At 37.7% G+C, this 18,595-nt stretch overlaps 1 protein-coding gene across 1 annotated transcript in view; it reads left to right on the top strand.

Annotated features, from left to right (window-relative positions):
- LOC107160124 (single-minded homolog 1-like) overlaps positions 1–16,313 on the top strand; it is a 37,666-nt gene extending 21,353 nt beyond the window's left edge. The window contains 1 exon segment of the mRNA XM_015506785.2: positions 15,678–16,313. Within this exon segment, the coding sequence (XP_015362271.2) occupies positions 15,678–15,711 (34 nt within the window). The 3' untranslated portion in view covers positions 15,712–16,313.
- Positions 16,314–18,595: the final 2,282 nt, after the last annotated feature.

Genomic DNA, 18,595 nt, shown 5'->3' with positions numbered 1-18,595 from the left:
AGCTCTGTTTGACTGCTTTGTAACTGCTTTCTCCTATACATTTGTTTTGGCTTTGTATATCTCTGTTGTCTCTCCTTTATGGTGGAGATTATGTCTAGAAATGTTGGGCTTTATTGTACTTTAAAGCTGATTCATTCAATTCATAAAAGGCTTCTGGATCCTGTATGCATATAGTGCTTTGTTGTTTGTTCTTAGGACTATATGTTTAGGTTAGGTGCTATGATGGTACGAGGGTTAGTATGTCTTGGCTACTTTAGAAGATTGCTCTACTGAAGGTGGATACTATCAGGCAATTGGATCAAGGTGTTGGTAGTAGCTAGGTATTTAGGAGCCCTATAGACAGCCTCGAGACATTCACCTATTTGCATTTAGACAATTACACGTAATGGAAGACGTAATGCTTGAGATGAAAGTTGGGGGGTAGGGGAATGAAGGTGCTCTTAAAAAGAAAGAAGGAGAAAGAGATAGATAGAGTAGAGGAGAATGAAAAAAACAATAAAACTTGAAACGGGAAAGAAAGAGAGAAGGAAAAGGGGAGAAAGGAACAGAGAGAGAAGAAAAAAGAAAAAAAATATTGAAGTCTTAGAGATCCATTTTCTTCTCTTCCAGTAGGCGGAGCTGTGCCCTCCGAGCAGAGCTTCTGCTCTCTACCTGCCCATAGCAATCCCTGTAAGGCATCTCCTGGGAGTCTCTCAGACTTGTCAGTCCAGAGCCGTTTCACTTCTCCAGCCCTTACCCCCCTTCCTCCTGTCAGCCAGCCAGCCAGGTCCTGTTCACCAGAAGCGGTTCCCCCGAGATCTAGTTACACTTGCAGCCCCACTGCGTGTCCCATTTAAGCCCCAGTGCTGTGGTAAACTGGCAGCTAAGACCTTGGGAGTCACCGCTGGTGATATGGGGGGTTGGGGGTCGGGGATCCCCTCTGCTACCCTACAGACATGACCCCTGATAGGTCCATGAAGTTTCCTGGCTGCTTGTATCTGGATGGGGAGGGAGTCACACACCTGCTAAAGTGGATTCTGCTGGAAAGGAATTCCATCGGCCGACCGCCGATGACGTCACCTCTCTGCTATGGCGGGCCACAGGCTCCTTGCCGGAGTGTCCGAAGGGAGGGGGAGGACTGGTCCGTCCCAGGTTGGCTTCAGCTCCCAGCTTGCTATTTTATGAAGGCTTGGCTAAAGACTTCTTCCTGCCAAGCTGCATCTCGGAGGTTAGCGGGACCCAGTCACATTTGCTGCTGGTGGACGGGCCAGCAGCCACGCCGCGGTGCGCGGACTGTGGCTGGCGGAACTGGACCTCTGCATCTCCTGGCAGGGATTCGCTCATCTGGGGCAATCTGTCGCTTCAAAAAAATCCTAGTAGCTCCTGGCCGGTATCTCTTCAGTGGAATTTTGCTAGGAGATCTCCGTTGGTAGAATCTAAGCATTATCTAAGTGTCTTTATGACCCCATCACTGGGGGGGTATTGAAAACGCTGCCTCTCCGCTGCCGCCATGTTGGATCTCTGGAAAATACTAGTACTTAACATGAAGAAAATTGAAAATAAACTATGAAAAATAATTTCTAGGGAAATAAGAGTATTAGTTTTCTTTATGCTTTTGGAGTTTACATATGTATATAATTTACATATATTATCTATCTATCTATCTATATAGTTTATTTTTGGTACTGGTGATTGAACTCAGTGTACTTTGCCTCTGAGCTATACCCCTAGTTCCTTTTATTTTGTAGTGGAGTCTCACTTTGAGATTGGCTTCAAACTTGAGATCTTCCTGCCTCAGCCTCCCAAGTGGATGGAGTTACATGTGTGCACAGGAGTTTCATGTCTGCCTGGCTCAGACTTCATATGTTTTAAAAATAAGAAATATTCTTACATTATTTTTTAAGGATAAACCAAAACTTCTATTTTAAAACATCTTAAAACTTATACATCTTTAAATATAAAAGTTGAAAGTCTAGTACAATGAATATCCATGTACGTATCATCTAGTTTCAACAAATGTTAATGCTGGCTGTATTTGTTTTGTCTCTACCTATATGTATATCTATTTTATGTTTATTTTTCCCTGCTAAATAATTCTAAAGTAAGCCACAGACATCATGGTACTCTCTGCTTACATAGCATTCTCCTGTCTAGTCACTGTATCATTTATGATGACATATTTCTAGTATTCAAAATTATTGTGTGTAGAAGCTTGCAAAAAATATAGATGAGAGCTAGTTTACTGATGACATTAAAAACAATCTGCCTCTAATATTCAACAAGTACTCATTGGTGTATGACCTCAATAAGTTTGATTGATATATGATATTCTGTGAGGGTACTTATGTAGAAGGTAGTCCTAAATATTAATATATTTTAAACTAGAATTCTAGTGAGAATTATAAGTAAGTACAATTTTGATATTGTACTTGGAAAGTAAGAGAGTCGATTTAGTGAGTAATTTGTAATTGTGGAATCAGACAGATTTAATATTTTCAACCACTTTTTATTGGTAAGGAGAGCTTTTCTGCTTATTTAATCAGTTTAGATAAAACACTGCTTTAGTGGAAAATCTCACATGATGTTTTACATTTAAAGTGATTTACAGAGCATGTAGGAGGAAAAATAGTTTTCCATGTTAAAATTTCTATTACTGTGCTACTAAAAGCAGAACAGGTAGAAAAAATACTTATTAGTGTTATATACCATGCTTGCTGTTTTCTAAATACCTCCTTTAACTTTGTAGAACAGGGCTGGGGATTTGGCTCAAGTGGTAGCATGCTCGCCTGGCAGGTGTGCACCCCGGGTTCGATCCTCGCACCACATACAAAGATGTTGTGTATGCCGAAAACTAAAAAATAAATATTAAAAAAAAATTCTCTCTCTGTAACAGTTAGGGCAAATGCCAGAGAAACATCCTTCCTTCATATCAAAGGGAGAAAGGGCCCACATGATAATCGCCCCATATTTTTTATTCTTGTTTGAATACTATTACATGTTCTCACAGTTAACCATTATGAAAACCATATGTTTTTCACAATTACAATTTTAAATGTTAACATATTCTGTGGTTATAAAACTCTATAAACCTCTTTAAAGAAGCAAACATAAAATATGCTTGTACTGGTTTGTTCTTTCAAATACATAAATGGTGCTGAATTCATTGGGGTGCTCAAATTCAAATTTGTTAGAATTTATTTAAAGGCCAATGATATTGTCATTAGATTTAATCCCTTTTGACATCCAGAGTACCATTACTCAATTTAATCTTATCCTTCATATAGTCTTTATTATAATTTATTAACAAAATAATGTATATTTGGCTTTGAATTCATCTTTTATAAGCTTATAAACTTTGAATATTTTAAAAAGCAATTGCTGACTGCATATTATTTCAAAGTACTATCACCTAATTTTTCCTTGAACACTCTGCGTGATGTTTGGTTTAGAGAGATCACACTTATTATTTTCTAGGTGAGGAAACTGAGGCTCAGAGATGATGAGTAAGTGATGAAACCAGAACATTTTTAAAATTTTTATAATCAGCATATTATTGTACTGTTGTATTTATGGATACAGTGTGTTGTTTTGTTTTAGTACATGTTATGAAATAATTGAATTGCTGTAATTAGCACTCTCCAGCATTCTCTGGGCTGCTGTGCCATCCTCTGGCTCCTTGGCATGGCCACTTACTGGCTGCTTCCTTTTCCCCAGGCCATTCTGACCTCCAGTCTTTCCTTTGTTGTTGCCTTAACCTAGTGACTCACAGAACCATCCTGTTAGTTCCTAGGTGTTGGCTGCTTGGTATGTGCTCAATGACCTGCCTGTCCACCCTCTTCTGGTTTTCTTGGAGTCTAGCTGTTGGGAGGAAAGTGTTCTCTTCTTTGAGTCACATCATGGGAAGACATGGATCATTGCCTTATTTGAAGGCAGGGACTCATGCATGGTATTGTGAATAGGTGGAGAAATTCAAGGAAGGCTTTACTTGAACCCCCCAAAAGCATGTCTTTGTTTCCTACTTAGTCTACTCATTTGAGGAATGCTGTTATGTTTGGTTCAAGGTATGTGCATGTTTAATGGGGGAGGATATGTCTATCTTTATAATTTTAGTAAATTATATTTACTGCTCTTGCTTTCCCTTTATCTGGTGCTTACCTCTCTGTTCTCATTGGTTTGTGATGTCTTTCCAGATGATTAAATGGTGATCAAAAATTCTTTGGGTTAAAGTGCTGGTATCTATGCATAAGTGCCATACAAATAAAGATTGTCTGGAGTTTAGACAAATTGGAATCCCTGAATCCCTATCAATGGAGAAATTTAATGTTGCACCTTACTTGAAGGAGTGACTACCCCAACCCCAGTTCCCTTTCTCCTATCTCAGGCCATGGAGAGCGATTGTCCATGGTGATGACAGAGCTGAGAAGGATGTGTGGTGACTTCCTATTTATAGAGGATTCATGTTTGGGGTTTATCTGAGCCTAGCCCATCTGTTTGCCATCTATGGATTTGGCTCCAGGAAGTGATATTGCAGGAGCTTGTGATTTTGTTTGTTTGTAAAGACCCTGTATCATTCTAAGCAACCAGGCAGGGTAGCCATGGGTCTTGGTATCAGGTGGGTCTGGATGAGAATCAAAACTGTTCCATAATAACTGTGAGATCTTGCGTAGGTCATGCTACCCCTTTAACCCTTGTTTTTCCTTTTGTGAAAGGAGATACATGTTCCCACCTTTTAGAGATTTACAGAGGACTACATGAGACAATAGCGGAGATAGCTAGAAAGGTATTTGGCTCCAAGAGCTGTTATTAGCTTTTTCAAATTTTGTGATGTCAATTAAAATGCTTTGGAAAAAAAGAGTAGTTCCCTCATGAATATGAATTTTAAGTCCTCACATCCACAAATGTATGTTTTAATTTTCTCTCTTTTCTGCAGTCTTTTGACTGACATCCCTCTGAGCATTGTGCTCTGTGTGTGTGGTGACTTCTGTAGTTAACTGGGCTCACCCTGTGCTTTGCTGTTGTCATCATGTGCTCTAAAGGGAGCCGAGATTTCTGCTTGGAGGGAGGTCAGCCAGAATTTCCCAAGTGCCTTCTTTGTTCCAGGGATGTTGAAACTGCTTTACACAGGCTACTTTCCTAGGGAAAAAGAAGTTTCTAAGAAACAGCTTTTACCAAATCTCTAATTTAGTTGGAACCAGTGTTTTGTCAATCTTGTTAATGTTAGTAAGTATAATGCAAAGTGCATAAAACATGAAACACTGGCCTTTTGTATGGTGTGTGCTGAGGCCTTTTGTGTGTTCCTCATTGTTCTGCATTGCCAGCACATGGCTGTATCACCACCATTTGGCAGAATGTGGCAGGTTGCAATGATTAATTGCATAGATATGTGAAGCAGAAATCTGGACAACTCAAGAGCAGTTACACTTTAGTTGGCAAAATAGAAGAGACCCCTTGAAATACCTAAGAAGACAGGGAAAAGAAACAAGTCAGAAATGATATGGTATGTTTGCACTATTTTCTGAAGGCACAGAATTCAGTGGAGCTAAAAGTGAGAGTGGAGCTGTCAGGAAAAGGATGGGATTTTGAGGATTGGATTTTTTGACATAAGCAAGTTACCTGTGAACGTTGGTCACATCTTTTCCCAGTAGGCACTCTTGCAACAGCATCACTCTGAAAATCACATGCAAACAGTGATTGTCTTGCTATTCTTGTGTAACTGAGGTTTTCTTTCCTTCATTACCTTCTTTACTCTGAACTGTTTTGTTGGAACTGAGCACCTTTCATCGTAACTGGAAACTGGTTTCCTCCAAACCTTTGCCTTTCTCAAATTATTACTGATATATCTTCAACATGTTGACCTGGCTTTAGTAATAAAATCTTTTTTAGCATCTATGCATAAAACACAGTTTTTAAAGATTTTAGGGATACCAGTATTCTAAATTGAATATTAATCACATCGAAATGAATGAACAGTACTTCTGCATGTATGATTCTGGTATTTTAAAAATTATCTTTAGATAGAAAGTGTGAGATACAGAGTAGGTCATCACATAGCAGATTGGAGGCCAGGGAAGTGCAAAGTCCCTATGTGACTTGTTTAAGATTTGCAGCGCCAAAGGGCCTCCTTTGACATTATAATTCTGCTGCTGTTAGGATATGATACAGTCTAACTTCTAGGTTTCTTTTTATTTCTTTTTTTGGGGTGGTGGTAGAGATCCTGAGGATTGTATCCAGGGTCTCCAACATGCTAGGCAAGCATCCTACCCCCTGAATCCCCACCTAGTTTTAAAAAGTGATTTGAGACAGGGTCTCAAAAACTTTAGTTCTAGGCTGGCCTTGATCTTGCAGTCCTCCTGCTTTAGCCTTCAGACTAGTGGGGATTACAGGTGTTCTCCATGAGGCCCATCTACCCCTAGGCTTCTTAGTTGGGTGTTTCAAGTCCTGAAAAACATAGGGTTGCATTAGAAGATATTTCAAAAATGTGTTATGAGATAAGATATTACTGCATATTTTTATCATGTAACATAGACTCTGTAGACTCTGCTGACTACTCCTAGTACTACCCCTCACTAGCTCTATGCCTGTGGGTAATTTGCTTAATTTCCCTATTCTTTTTTAATCTGCAAATTCAGGTAGAATAGAGTCTACCTCACAGAGTCATTGTGAACATTAAATGAGATAATGGCACTGTGATCCCCACAAAGTAGCACTGAGTAAATGTTGATTGTTAGTGGTTATTTTAGTGAAATTAAATCAAATAATTTTTAGTCTGCCAGTAAGCACACAATAAATATGTGTTGGTATTGGGCTGAAGCAAGGAAAGCATGAGCCTTAGGGAGAGAGGTATTTATCCAAGAATAAAAAACAGCAGACATTCTGATGTGTCTGGAAGGGACTGGTAGATCCTCCTTCACTTTTTTTTTAAAAAAATACTTATTTTTAGTTGTAGTTGGACACAGTACCTTTATTTTGTTTTATTTATTTTTATGTGGTGCTGAGGATTGAGCCCAGAGCCTTGAACATGCTAGGTGAGTGCTCTACCTTTGAGCCACAACCCCATCCCCCTCCTTCACTTTTTTAGGATGAGTGTGTCTTTAAGCATTCATAAAAGATTTATTGAGCACTATATATTATAGGTGCTGAGACAAGTTTGAGGACTATCCAAATGAATGACAGTGTCTGCAGAAAAAAGAAACAAGCACAAGTACATATGGTGTCCTACTTGATTGCCCATAGGCTTGCAGATGACCAAGATGCTTTCATTGAGGGAAGTGCTGCCATCCACAGTTAAAAAAGGAGAGCCCAAAGTGCCTTGGCACAACACAGGTCACCCTGGATGAATGAGCTCATAGGTGTGGAACTCACAGGTATATGAGCTATGAGACTGCTGACTAAATATGGGAGTGGGTAGTGAAAGCTGTAGGAAGAGTTGGGCTCATTGGGTGGGTTTTTTTTTGTGTGTGTGTGTGTGTAGTAAGAGAGTTCATAATTGGCAGCAAAGTATCTGGCTGCAAGCTAAGGAGCCCAACGTTAACTCTCACAAGGATGTGGAACAAGGCAGTCTCTGTGATCTCATTACCTCAAGAAGGAAGAGTAGTTATAATTGAGTTGATTTTTATTCTGTTAGAGTGATGTTAGGCTGATTTTTTCTTTTGCTTTGAAAAGGAATTTTCAATATTTGGGGGACTGAATAGTATTATGACTCTCGGTGAATTTTAATCATTCTAGATTCAAAATAGTCTTTGCAGATATATTACATTTACAAAATGTTGCTAATTATTTTAGGCTTTGCAACATTTTTATTTATTTATTTTTATTTGTAAGGGGTAATTCCCAGGCATTGCTGCTCTGTCTGGGAGAAGCTGGAAGATGATCATTAGCTCTAAGCTGAAGAAGGGTGGCAAGTTGCTCTATTCATTATCTTACTTAGGAAGCTTAAGGAGTAAGGATTCACATCTACTTTGTGCAAGAGGCTCAGTCAGTGGGGTTGAGTGACTTAGCTGATATAAAACAGCTAGTGAGTGGTCCAGCAGGCATATGAAACCAGGGCCTGGACTCCAGTGCTCAGCAATGTCCTCTTTGACATATTGTCTTTATAATGGTGATATTGTGTTAGGGTGAACATTGTCATTTCTGTGAAATTGTCATTTCTGTGTATTAAAACAGTCCAATATTGGCAATTTCATATGATTCCACTTAATATTTATGAAGTAATTTTTAACTTCTTGAAGATGTATTGCAAAAGTCCATGGAGAGTTTACTCTTTTGTTTACTATGGGGTCTCCAAAAAGTGACTCATTTTCTTCACTCTTTGTGTGTACTTGGTACCTACTCAACTGCATGCAATAATATCCTCACCCCTAGGCCCAATTCCATTTCCTCTTTACCAATTTAATATCAACAGTAATGATGTTTTCACAAAATAGCCATCAATAAGTGTGTCCCATAGAATATTATTTTATTTAGAACATCTAATATTTTACTAGGATTCAAATAGGAGCTACTGTCTTTGCCAGAAGGATATTTTCCCTTTGATTGATTGCTAAATGAATAAAGCCTGTGAAAGGATCTTTTTTTCCCAGGGATTTCTTGTTCAAACACAATTTGCTGTATCCACATCAGTAAAGCCATGCGAATTCGGGCTGCTGGCCAGATCTTGGAAATAGCCTCATTATATTGAACTGGATGTCCTAATGGTACCCATTATGGTGGGATTCTCTTGTGTTTGTATTTTAAACCCAAGGCCCTTGCCACTTTTTGCATCTTGCTGAGAATAGCATCATTTTCTGGTAATGCAACCTTTGAATGTGCTGTCTCTTCCTACTGTAACTATCACAAAAGTAGAATCCTGGGTTTTGAGCATTTTGGGGGTCTGTGCATTTTTGCTGCTCTCCAGTCATTAATTCTATTCTCAGAGGTTGTGATAACTATAGTAAGTTCTGGTGACTGGAGGTAAGAACCCATGAGATTCACTTCTTTCAACACTTGCATTAATTGATATTGCTGTCCAAATAGTTGGCTGGGAAAGAGCTGCTTTTTTTCCAGATCTAACAAAATTCAACACAAGGTTCTTCATTTTATTTTTACAAGTCATTAAGAGACTACTAGGTTGGAACTCACAGCATTTATACTTACTGTCAATGCTACCATCCTGGCAAGGTGAAGCATTTGTTGTGCTGTTATTGGGTAGTGGATCCCTTCAGTGTTACAGCTCAGGAATGCAGAGGAATGTAGCCCACAAAGGGGAGGGCAGCATGGGTGTCAACTACATTCCTCCAGTTAGAACAATTAAAGATCATAGCAAAGTGCAGGGTAGCACTTTTTTGTGAAAGCTGTTTGAACACCAAGGGGAACTATTTGGAGACATTACATATTTTACAATATAATTTCTGTCTTCTCTGTCCACTCAATAGGACTTACTTTATAAACAAATTTTTATCAGTAGAATCAGCTTAATTTCTGTTTCTATAATTAAAGAGATGGTAAGAGATGTTTTAGAGTGGAGTCCTCTCTATGGCAATTGGGGGAAGATTTGTGCATTCATTCAGAAATTATTTCCCCAGTGCCTTCTGTGTGCTGGACTTTGTGATAGGGCTACAGTGTGACCAAGGGAGACACAAGTCCCTGGCCTCATGGAGCATCCACTTTAGTGGGAAAAATGGTACTTACAAACAAATAAACTGTCATAAAATATCAGGAAGTGATAGCAAAATAAATTAAGTAGGTCAAAGAGATGGGAGTTGTCTGGGAAGGCTTTGTTAGAAACTCATGAATGGAAGCCAGTCATGGTCACACCCACAGGGAGAACATTCCCAAAACACATGTAAAGGTCCTGAGGTGGATGCCATCTGGGCATGTTGAAGAATGGAGAAGGTCACTGTGGCTGAGAGGAAGGGAGGAGGAGAGTGAAAGGAGGTGGTGCAACAAGAATGGGCAGAGTCAGATCATGTTGGGTCTGGAAGGCTTTGGGAAGCCAATGGACACTTTGAACAAAGTCATGGCATAATCTAATGTATGATATGAAAGATCCTCTGGCCAGTGTGGATCACAGGCTTTGTGGAGGGTAGACAGTGGAGGCAGGGTGGTCAGTAAAAGAGAGCAGTCAAGAATAGTACCCAGATTTTAGCCTGAGGGACCTGTCTGAATGGTGGGAAGCAGTTTTGCAGGCAGTGGCTGCAATCAAGGTTGTGTGGTTGTATCTACTTTAAGATGCTTGTCATCCACCAGCTGGGAAAAGTCACATAGTCGGTGGCACTTGGATGTCTTTAGAGGGGGAAGGTCTGGGATAGTGATTGGGAGTCATCAGTGTATGGAATGTAAAGCTAATGGAGTAAATGGAGTAATAGAAGAGAAGCAGCCTGAAGACCATGTCTTGCAACTTTCCAATGTTTGGGATCTGCAGGAATAGGAGGTTAGGAGGGAGCAGACATTCCAGGCAGTTGCAGGTCCAGGAGTGGGGAAGAAGTGTTTCAGTGGTCTCTGCAGTCAGGTTAAGTTCTGAGGAAAGTGTGAAGGTTGGATTTTGTCTTTGGAATGTTCCCTTCCTTTTCAGAGTTTTTTTTTAAATCTTCTCTGTGATCCCTTTCACCTGAGACTATTGCTGTCCCCTTCACCTGAGACCACTGGTTTTTCTCATCCCAGATATCAACTGTTCTAATTCTCAAAGCATGGTGTCCTGACTGGCAGCCTCAGCATTACTGGGGACCTTGTTAAAAATACCAATTGTTGGGCTCCACCCTAAACCTGCCAATGAGATGCTCTGAGGGGCGGAGGCAATGAGTTGTCTTTTTATTTTTAAGTTGTCAATGGACCTTTATATTTTTTATTTTTACGTGGTGCTGAGAATTGAACCCAGTGACTCACATATGCCAAGCCAGTGTTCTACTACCGAGCCACAACCCCAGCCCCAGTGAGTTGTCTTTTAACAAGCATATGATGCATGCTGAAATTTGGGAATCACAGCTTTAAGAGAAGCAGAAAAACTGAATTAAGAAAAAGTAACAGATGAAAATACACTCTTATTTCTTTCTGGACCAACTTTGTGAAGCCAAAGAAATGAATACATTTTTAAGTCTCAGCCATTAGTAGACCATTATTGAGACATCTTTATGGTGGCCAAGAAGCTCTCAAGGCCTAAAAATCATAACAATAGGAAGATATATATCCTGTTTTTTATATGGGTTCTACTGATAACTCTTCTAAATAGTATTATAAAAGTTCTCTGACCTCAACTACAGTCACAATGAAAACTTTGGCATTTTAGTGGGCCATCCAAAATCTCTAGCAACCATTCAGAACTTATTTTGTTTAACCACAACTGTACTAGGCAGTTTTAAATAATGCCTGAGGCTAATAATAATAATAATAATAATAATAATTGAACATTTGTTGAGTTGTGAATTTTATTCATAAAATATATCTCAAATTTATTTTAGCCTTTTAAATACTAGAGCTTAGTGTATATTTAGTCAGGCATTACAGTAGTAAGGGCTTAAGAAGATTAGAAATTAAAGAACATGTCTCTGAGATTTGATATGTCATAGATATGAATGAACTGTTTGCACAGCAACTGTAAAGAAACCATTAATGAATAACTATCTAGAAGAGGTTTAATCAAGAATAAATGTAATGGGACATATTTTAAAATATTTAAACTAAACAAATGAAGATTTATGCATTTGAAAACATTGCATTATGCCATTATTTTTGCTGTGTCTTTTCCTGTGGTGTTCAAAGTCTGAGATTAAACTCTGCTGTGATTCACAGAAATTCCAGTGCATTGGTATTATGCAGAGAAAGGCAGATCTTCTAATCATGTCCTGATGGTTTACTTTGTGGGATCTCACTACCTGAGGCCCGAGGCCCTGTGGAGGAATTCAGGGACACTGTGCCATTGAATTTGGGGTCAAAATTTCTCAGTTTACAATGATTTAATGTTGACTACAGTTTTTTTTTTTCTGTTCCTAGTTTGTGTGGAGTTCCTGCCAGAGTGGAAGATATTTTTAGAGTTTAGAAATTAGCTTTGCTCAGGATCAGAATAACTAGGTCAGAAAGCTGTTCCTGTGAGGTTGAGTCTCAAACAAATATAAGGTGTTAGGTGATGAGATCCCCATTGCTTTTCTTTCCTAGGGACTAGAAGAGTTATAAAGGGAACTTGAAAAACATCAGGTTAATAAGTGAGAGTGAAGTGCATGTGGGGTGTGGGGAATGCACACAGAGGGTGGGGTAGGTTGGAAGGAGTGGAAGAAGATAGAGAAGAGGGGGCAGAATAAGGTGTGCATTTTGTTTACTTTTTGTTTGAGAATTTTTAAAAAGACAAACCTGATTGACATTGTATTACTTTTTCTTTTGATTGATATTATTAAGACATTTTGTGCTTAATTTATTTTGATCTGACTTTTAAAGACCCAAATCCTCCTTACCTCTCCCAAATATAAGAAATAGAAAAACTATAAGAGCAACTTCACTTGGAACTTAGATCTGAAAGATTTGCAATATGTTGAAAACTTTAGTAGCTAAAGAGTGGATTTCTGATCATAAAAATTAAGTTCCTTCAAGCAAAAGCTATGCCCACCACCCCCAAATTGGGACTTCATTTGAACAATGATAAATATACCATTTTTAATTCACACAAATCGAAATTGTTTTAGGAAACCACATAAAAGAGTCTTTTCCCCCTCAGTTGTAGTAACAATTTAAGTTCTATTCTCCAAAGAAGGAGATATAAAAATCATATAGTTCATATGAAAGTCTTCAGAGACAGATAATTCTGTAAACTTTTAAAGATGAAAAATAAATCAGAAAGTAGGGAAAACATACAGGTACTGAGAGAGCATTTGAACATTTGGATATTTAAGTTGTAATTATTATGCCTCAGAAGGTATCCTATGGGAAAGAAGATTTTGGAGTGTTTTCTCTTTTGTATTTACTATGTGCAAAGATAAAACCGTAGAAATAAAAAAAAAGTTGGGGAACCCTTTCAATATGAGGTGGAGATGCCTGAAAATTACCTCAATTCGTGTTTTTCTAAAGAAACATTATTTCTGATTATACATACATGCCTATTATAAAGAATTAAGATAATAGAGATGCATAAAAAGATGAAACATGTTTTTATCTATTTGCCAGATATCTGTACATGACATTTTAGTTCATTGCCTGTCACTGTCCATATGTAATACATGGTAATTTAAATAGAAAAAAAAATGTCACTTCATTATGCTTTTTTTATATCACTGTAATTGAAATATTTAATGACTACATAACATTTTCTCACATGGATACATTGTAACTTAGTAATTCCTTTATTTTTAGTTCTTATTTCATTATTTCCAATTAAAAATAGAAATTATCTGATAAGCACTGTCATATATATTTTTGATGCTTATATTTGATTATTTTCTAGGAATGTTTTAATCCTCCTAGTTGACATTCCTGGATTTAAAGTATGTATGTTTTTAAGCTGCTTTATAAACACTCCTCTCTTACCAGTAGCATATACAAATGCTCATTTATTTCAACTTCCTTCATTGGGATTTATTGTCACTCAGAAAACTTTGCCAATTTGAAAGTTGCCTCTGTTAGCTGCTTTAATTCCTATAGGTTATCATACATGAGGCTTAAGCTTTTAAAACATTTCTCAGCAATTTGTTCATTGTTCACATTCTTTTTAAATTTTTCTATGTGGAGATATTATTTTCATTATTGATTTCTAGGAGTTATTTCTCTGGGGGTTAAAGCACGGTTACTAGTGGGGCATCGCAGTGCATGCCTGTGATCCCAGCCGCTTGGGGGCTGAGGTGGGAGGATCTCAAGTTCAAAGCTAGCATCAGCAACTTAGCAAGGCCCTAAGCAATTTATCAAGACTCTGTCCCAAAAATTAAAAAAAAAATTGCAAGGGCTGGGGAAGTGGTTCAGTGGTAGAGTGCTCCTGGGTTAAATCCCTAGTACCAAACAAACAAGCAAAGAAACAAACAACACTATTCCTTCTAATTCCTTCAGTATAATTGCAATAGTTCCAAATGGTTCAGGATGAAATTAATTTAGTATTTTATTATGCCCAGTATCACATATGCTGTGCCTGAATTGCAGTTTGCCAAAATCAGTGCATTTAATCAATGTGCATAACACTAAAATAGTAAGATAGGATTGGCTTCTTTGATTTAGGTTCTTACGTAATTTAAGGATGATTATGAATTATAATTTGAGAATTTGAAAAAACTCACATGAACTTGCTTACCTAGTAGACATCTCTCATTTGTATGGAAAGGTTTGACAGTTTTTTGAGTTTTGGATTTGAGATGAGTCAAAGTTTATTGAAATTAGAATCATTTTGTTAATCACTCACAAAGTGAGCATCTGTTCTATATGAGATATTGTGTTGGACAGTAAATAAAGGATGTTATACAAGAAGGAATTCAAGTGGTGGTTGTCAGGGTACAACTTTGGCCACACTGTAAGATGGAATGTTGAACCAAATGAGCAGTAGAGGCAGTGAGTGGTGGAGGAACTCAGAAGAAGGAGCAGGGAGAAATCACTGGAAGGGTAGGGACACAAATTCAGGGGCAGTGTGGTGGCAGATCTGGATAGAGCTGCATCCCAGTTTGTTTCATGAACTAGTAGGAAGGATTAACTTGATTCCCCTTATGAGCACAGAGAGCTTGGCCACATCTTGTCAACATATTACTGATTTTCCCTTTAATTTTTGGTTGTTATTGTTTGCATATTAATTACAGTCATGTCATTCCTTCTTGAAATCACAGTGTGGTACTAAACCTTGTGTCTAAGGCATTCCTTACCTTTTGGTGCCATCCACTGCAGAGTGTGTTGGAGGAAACTTCAAAATGGAGAAAGCCATAGGCTCTATTTTTGTAAAAGCAAAGATTTGGGGGGACCAACCTCAAATCCACTTATTGAGTATGAGACTATTACATTTTTACTATTCACATCAGGAAAAAAATCAGTGCACACTTTTAACATTTTTGCTTTAAAAATCTCATCAGCTAAATGTCTTATAAAAATGTTTTCAGGTTATGATTTTCACTTAACTACAGGGCACAATCTGCTAAACTGTCCATCACTGTATAATTAGGATTCTCTTTCCTACTATTTCTGATAAGGAATTCCTCATTTCCTATTCAGCCCTCATCAGCAGTGTCTTTAACAAACATATTCCTATCAGTAGATGATTTGAGTATTGTGTTTAGTGAAGTATGTTCTGAACCATGATCCTCATTTCCTACTGAAGAGTCTCTAGCAGAATTGATAACATCCTTGTCTCTATTCATAGTCTTTTCAAACAATCTGGGTCTTTTCTATCTTGCTTTTCAATACTGCCTTGTCTCTGCCTATCACCCAATTCCAAAGCTATACCCACTTTTTAAGGTGTTTGTTATCAAAATACTTCACATTCAGGTGATAGAATCTGTGTACTAATGGCATGTAAGTGACCAAAAACAATGGCTGAAAATAGCACAAGTGTATCATCTTGCAGTTCCATAGGTCAGACATCTTAGGCAGGTCTCACTAATCTGAAATCAAGTTATTAGTAGAGCTTTATCCCTTTGAGGAGTGTAAAGAGGCAATTTTCCTTGCCTCTTCCAAATTAATTGGTTCTATTTCAACATCTTCAAAAAAAAATGCTGCTTATCTCTGTATATCCTTCTAACTCTCTACTTTTGTCTCCCTTTCCAACTTTTCAGGACCATGATGATTGCATTGGGCATGTGCAGATAATCCAGTGTGATAACCCTGTCTCGAGTTCCTTAAATTCAAAGTCCCTGTCTCAGGTAAAGTTGTATATTCATGGGTTCTTGCATGTAGGACAGGACATAAACATATTTAGGAGATTATTATTCTGTCTACTAGAGCTTCTTAAAAATGAGTCTATGTATATATAAAAACATGTATATAGATAGAGATTAACAGAAGTCTCCAGAATTAGTATATCCTGTATTATTACTCTGTTCAAAACCCCTTCCACAGAATACTACTTTCACAGTAGACCCCGCAAAAGTCTCTGTGTTACTATCCTTTTTCATCTAAGCTGTATTCTCAACAAGTCAAACAAAATTAAATATTTCTCAAATGTCACATCATGTTATTTGGCTCCAGAAATTCCAATGACTGCCTATTATAGTCAAAACTAATGTCATTAAACTGGTATATACACTGTCATTTGGCATTTTTATATTTCACACCCACATATTTATTACTACCATGTACTCCTTATTATGTCTACTACTAATAAACCCTGTGAATAGGTGTGGATAAAAAGGCATTTTCCAGATCAATAGCTACTTACCAGGTAGTAGGAGATGTATTAATCTTCTCAAGAAAATAAACTACATCTGCTACAACAGCTGTTATTGGTGTCATTACCTTATTATGCTAATGAAAATTAACTGTTATTCTCCAAGATTCATCTACCTTTGGCACAGGTCAAATAGGGAAGTTAAATGGGACTGTAGTAGGAACTACCACACCTGCATCCTTCAAGTTGTTGGTGGTCACACTAATCTATGTAATCCCACCAGTGATGCAACATTGTTTTTGATTTACTATTATCCTAAGCAAAGGAAGTTCTACCAGCTTCAATTTAGCCTTTCCTGCACCTTAATAACCATCAATCCACATGTTAGAAAGCCAATATTCTAAATATTTCTATCCCGAATGTGCATGCTGGGAGTGGGGAAACAACCACAAGATGCATTATGGGACCCACTAGACATACTCCTAGTCAAATCTTGGCTAATGTTCCATAAATCACTGACCTCTCTAAGTCCCTATTTTGACTAGAGGGTAATAGTGACATTTTGAATCTCCCAGGATCAATGTCAATTCAGAGATGGTATTGAATAGTCCCCCAAAGACTAGATCATTGCCTTTTCCCTGATGTGCATTTACCCTGGATAAAGTCCATAGGCCCCTTAGGGGAAGAATGGGAGAAAGATTAACATTTTAACTTTTTGGTACAGTACCAAAGTCCTTCTTCAAAAGTAACTTGCCTTCCCTTAACTTATTCCCTTGAGACTTAAACTGACTCAAGTCTTGGCATTGGCTGAGAAACCATGATTTTCTGCTATTGCACATTTGCTCTGAAATTTTTATGCTTATATAAATTGAGTATGCACTTTGATTTTCCATCATACTGACTTCTGAAAATACCATGATTGATTAGCCAATGTCTTAGATGTACATAAGTCAGAAGATTCTAGTCATTGCTTCTACTTTGCTATGCATTATGATATGAACCAAGTTGCCTGTGGTTGTTGAGTGCTATCACTTGGTCTCTGATACTTTGAAATCCAATAATACTCATTGCATTTCAGTTTGCTAATTGGGTAATTTCAGCTTTCACGATAAGATATGACATATAAAGAAGAGGTTGGGGTTTATAGTCAATTTTCATTGACTGAAAGAAAGAAGTTTCTCCTTCAGTACACACTAAGAAGACTTTAGATTGCATATGCACACCTAGAGATGAAAAAATAAAAAAATGAGTTCTTGAGCTAATTTTTTTTGTTGTTGTTGTTCAGTGAAGAAGTATCCAGGGAACATTATTATATTCGTTAATTTTCCAGAACTGTTAAAAATATCATTTATAGAGTCACTAAACATTTTGGCTCTCACAAGTGGCATATTATGAGTATCAAATGCATTCACTATGTATATGGCTTTAAAGAGTTCATGACATGAACCACCAGCTTTAGGAACATTAGGTCTATCCAATGTAGACAATTAACTCCAGAAACCACAAAATCAACTAAGAAAATATCAACTTACAATTTTATTTCTCTAGAACCACTTCTAGTCCCAATAGGATATCCCCATGTAAGATTATAAAAGAGGATTTCCTAGATTTGTTTACATGTTCGGAAGGTGAATCATAATGGCAGTCTGCACACCGGAGAGCTGGGAGAACCAGCAGCTGCTCGGTCCAAGGAGATGCAGCCTTGAACCAACAATGTGGTCCAAGTATGTGACTGAAGCCTAGAAACTACCTGGAGAATAACTGGTCAGAGTTCATGTTAGAAAAGTGAAGGAGTTGAAGTCTGCTGTCTTTTGATGATGGCTGCAGCAATCTATGCACCCATTCAAGAATCATGTTTGCCTCAGTCTGGGCTCCCTCCTTTTTCGACCCTTTGCTCCATCTGGGATCCCAGTTTATTGGACACTGTTGCCCATACCAGCACTGGTCTCCCTCTTTATTTTGATGTCCCCAAAACAAATTATCTCTGGAAACACCCTCATTGACACACACACACAGGAATCTCTTAATTATAGACATTTCTTAATTAAATAAAGTTGATATTCCAAAGTAACCATAACACATTTGTAGTATCATGTATTTGTTTGTTTCTGGGTGTGTGTGTGTGTGTGTGTGTGTGTGTGTATGTGTGTGAGTGTGCACCTATTTAAAGTATTTGTGGAGAAATGCTTCTCACAAAATGACTTTTTATTCCTAATTACATTAGTATACATTTCATATACACATGGGATTTCTCTTACAAGAATTCATTTTTATTAAACTTAAAGTAATAATAAATCTACATTTCTTAAAATTTAATGTTACTTAAACCCTCTAAACTTTTCTCAAAATGTTATATATTTTAATCAA

Source organism: Marmota marmota, unplaced genomic scaffold (genome assembly GCF_001458135.2).
Source record: "Marmota marmota marmota unplaced genomic scaffold, marMar, whole genome shotgun sequence".
Classification (NCBI taxonomy): Eukaryota; Metazoa; Chordata; class Mammalia; order Rodentia; family Sciuridae; genus Marmota; species Marmota marmota.
This window is presented reverse-complemented; position numbering and strand designations above follow the sequence as displayed.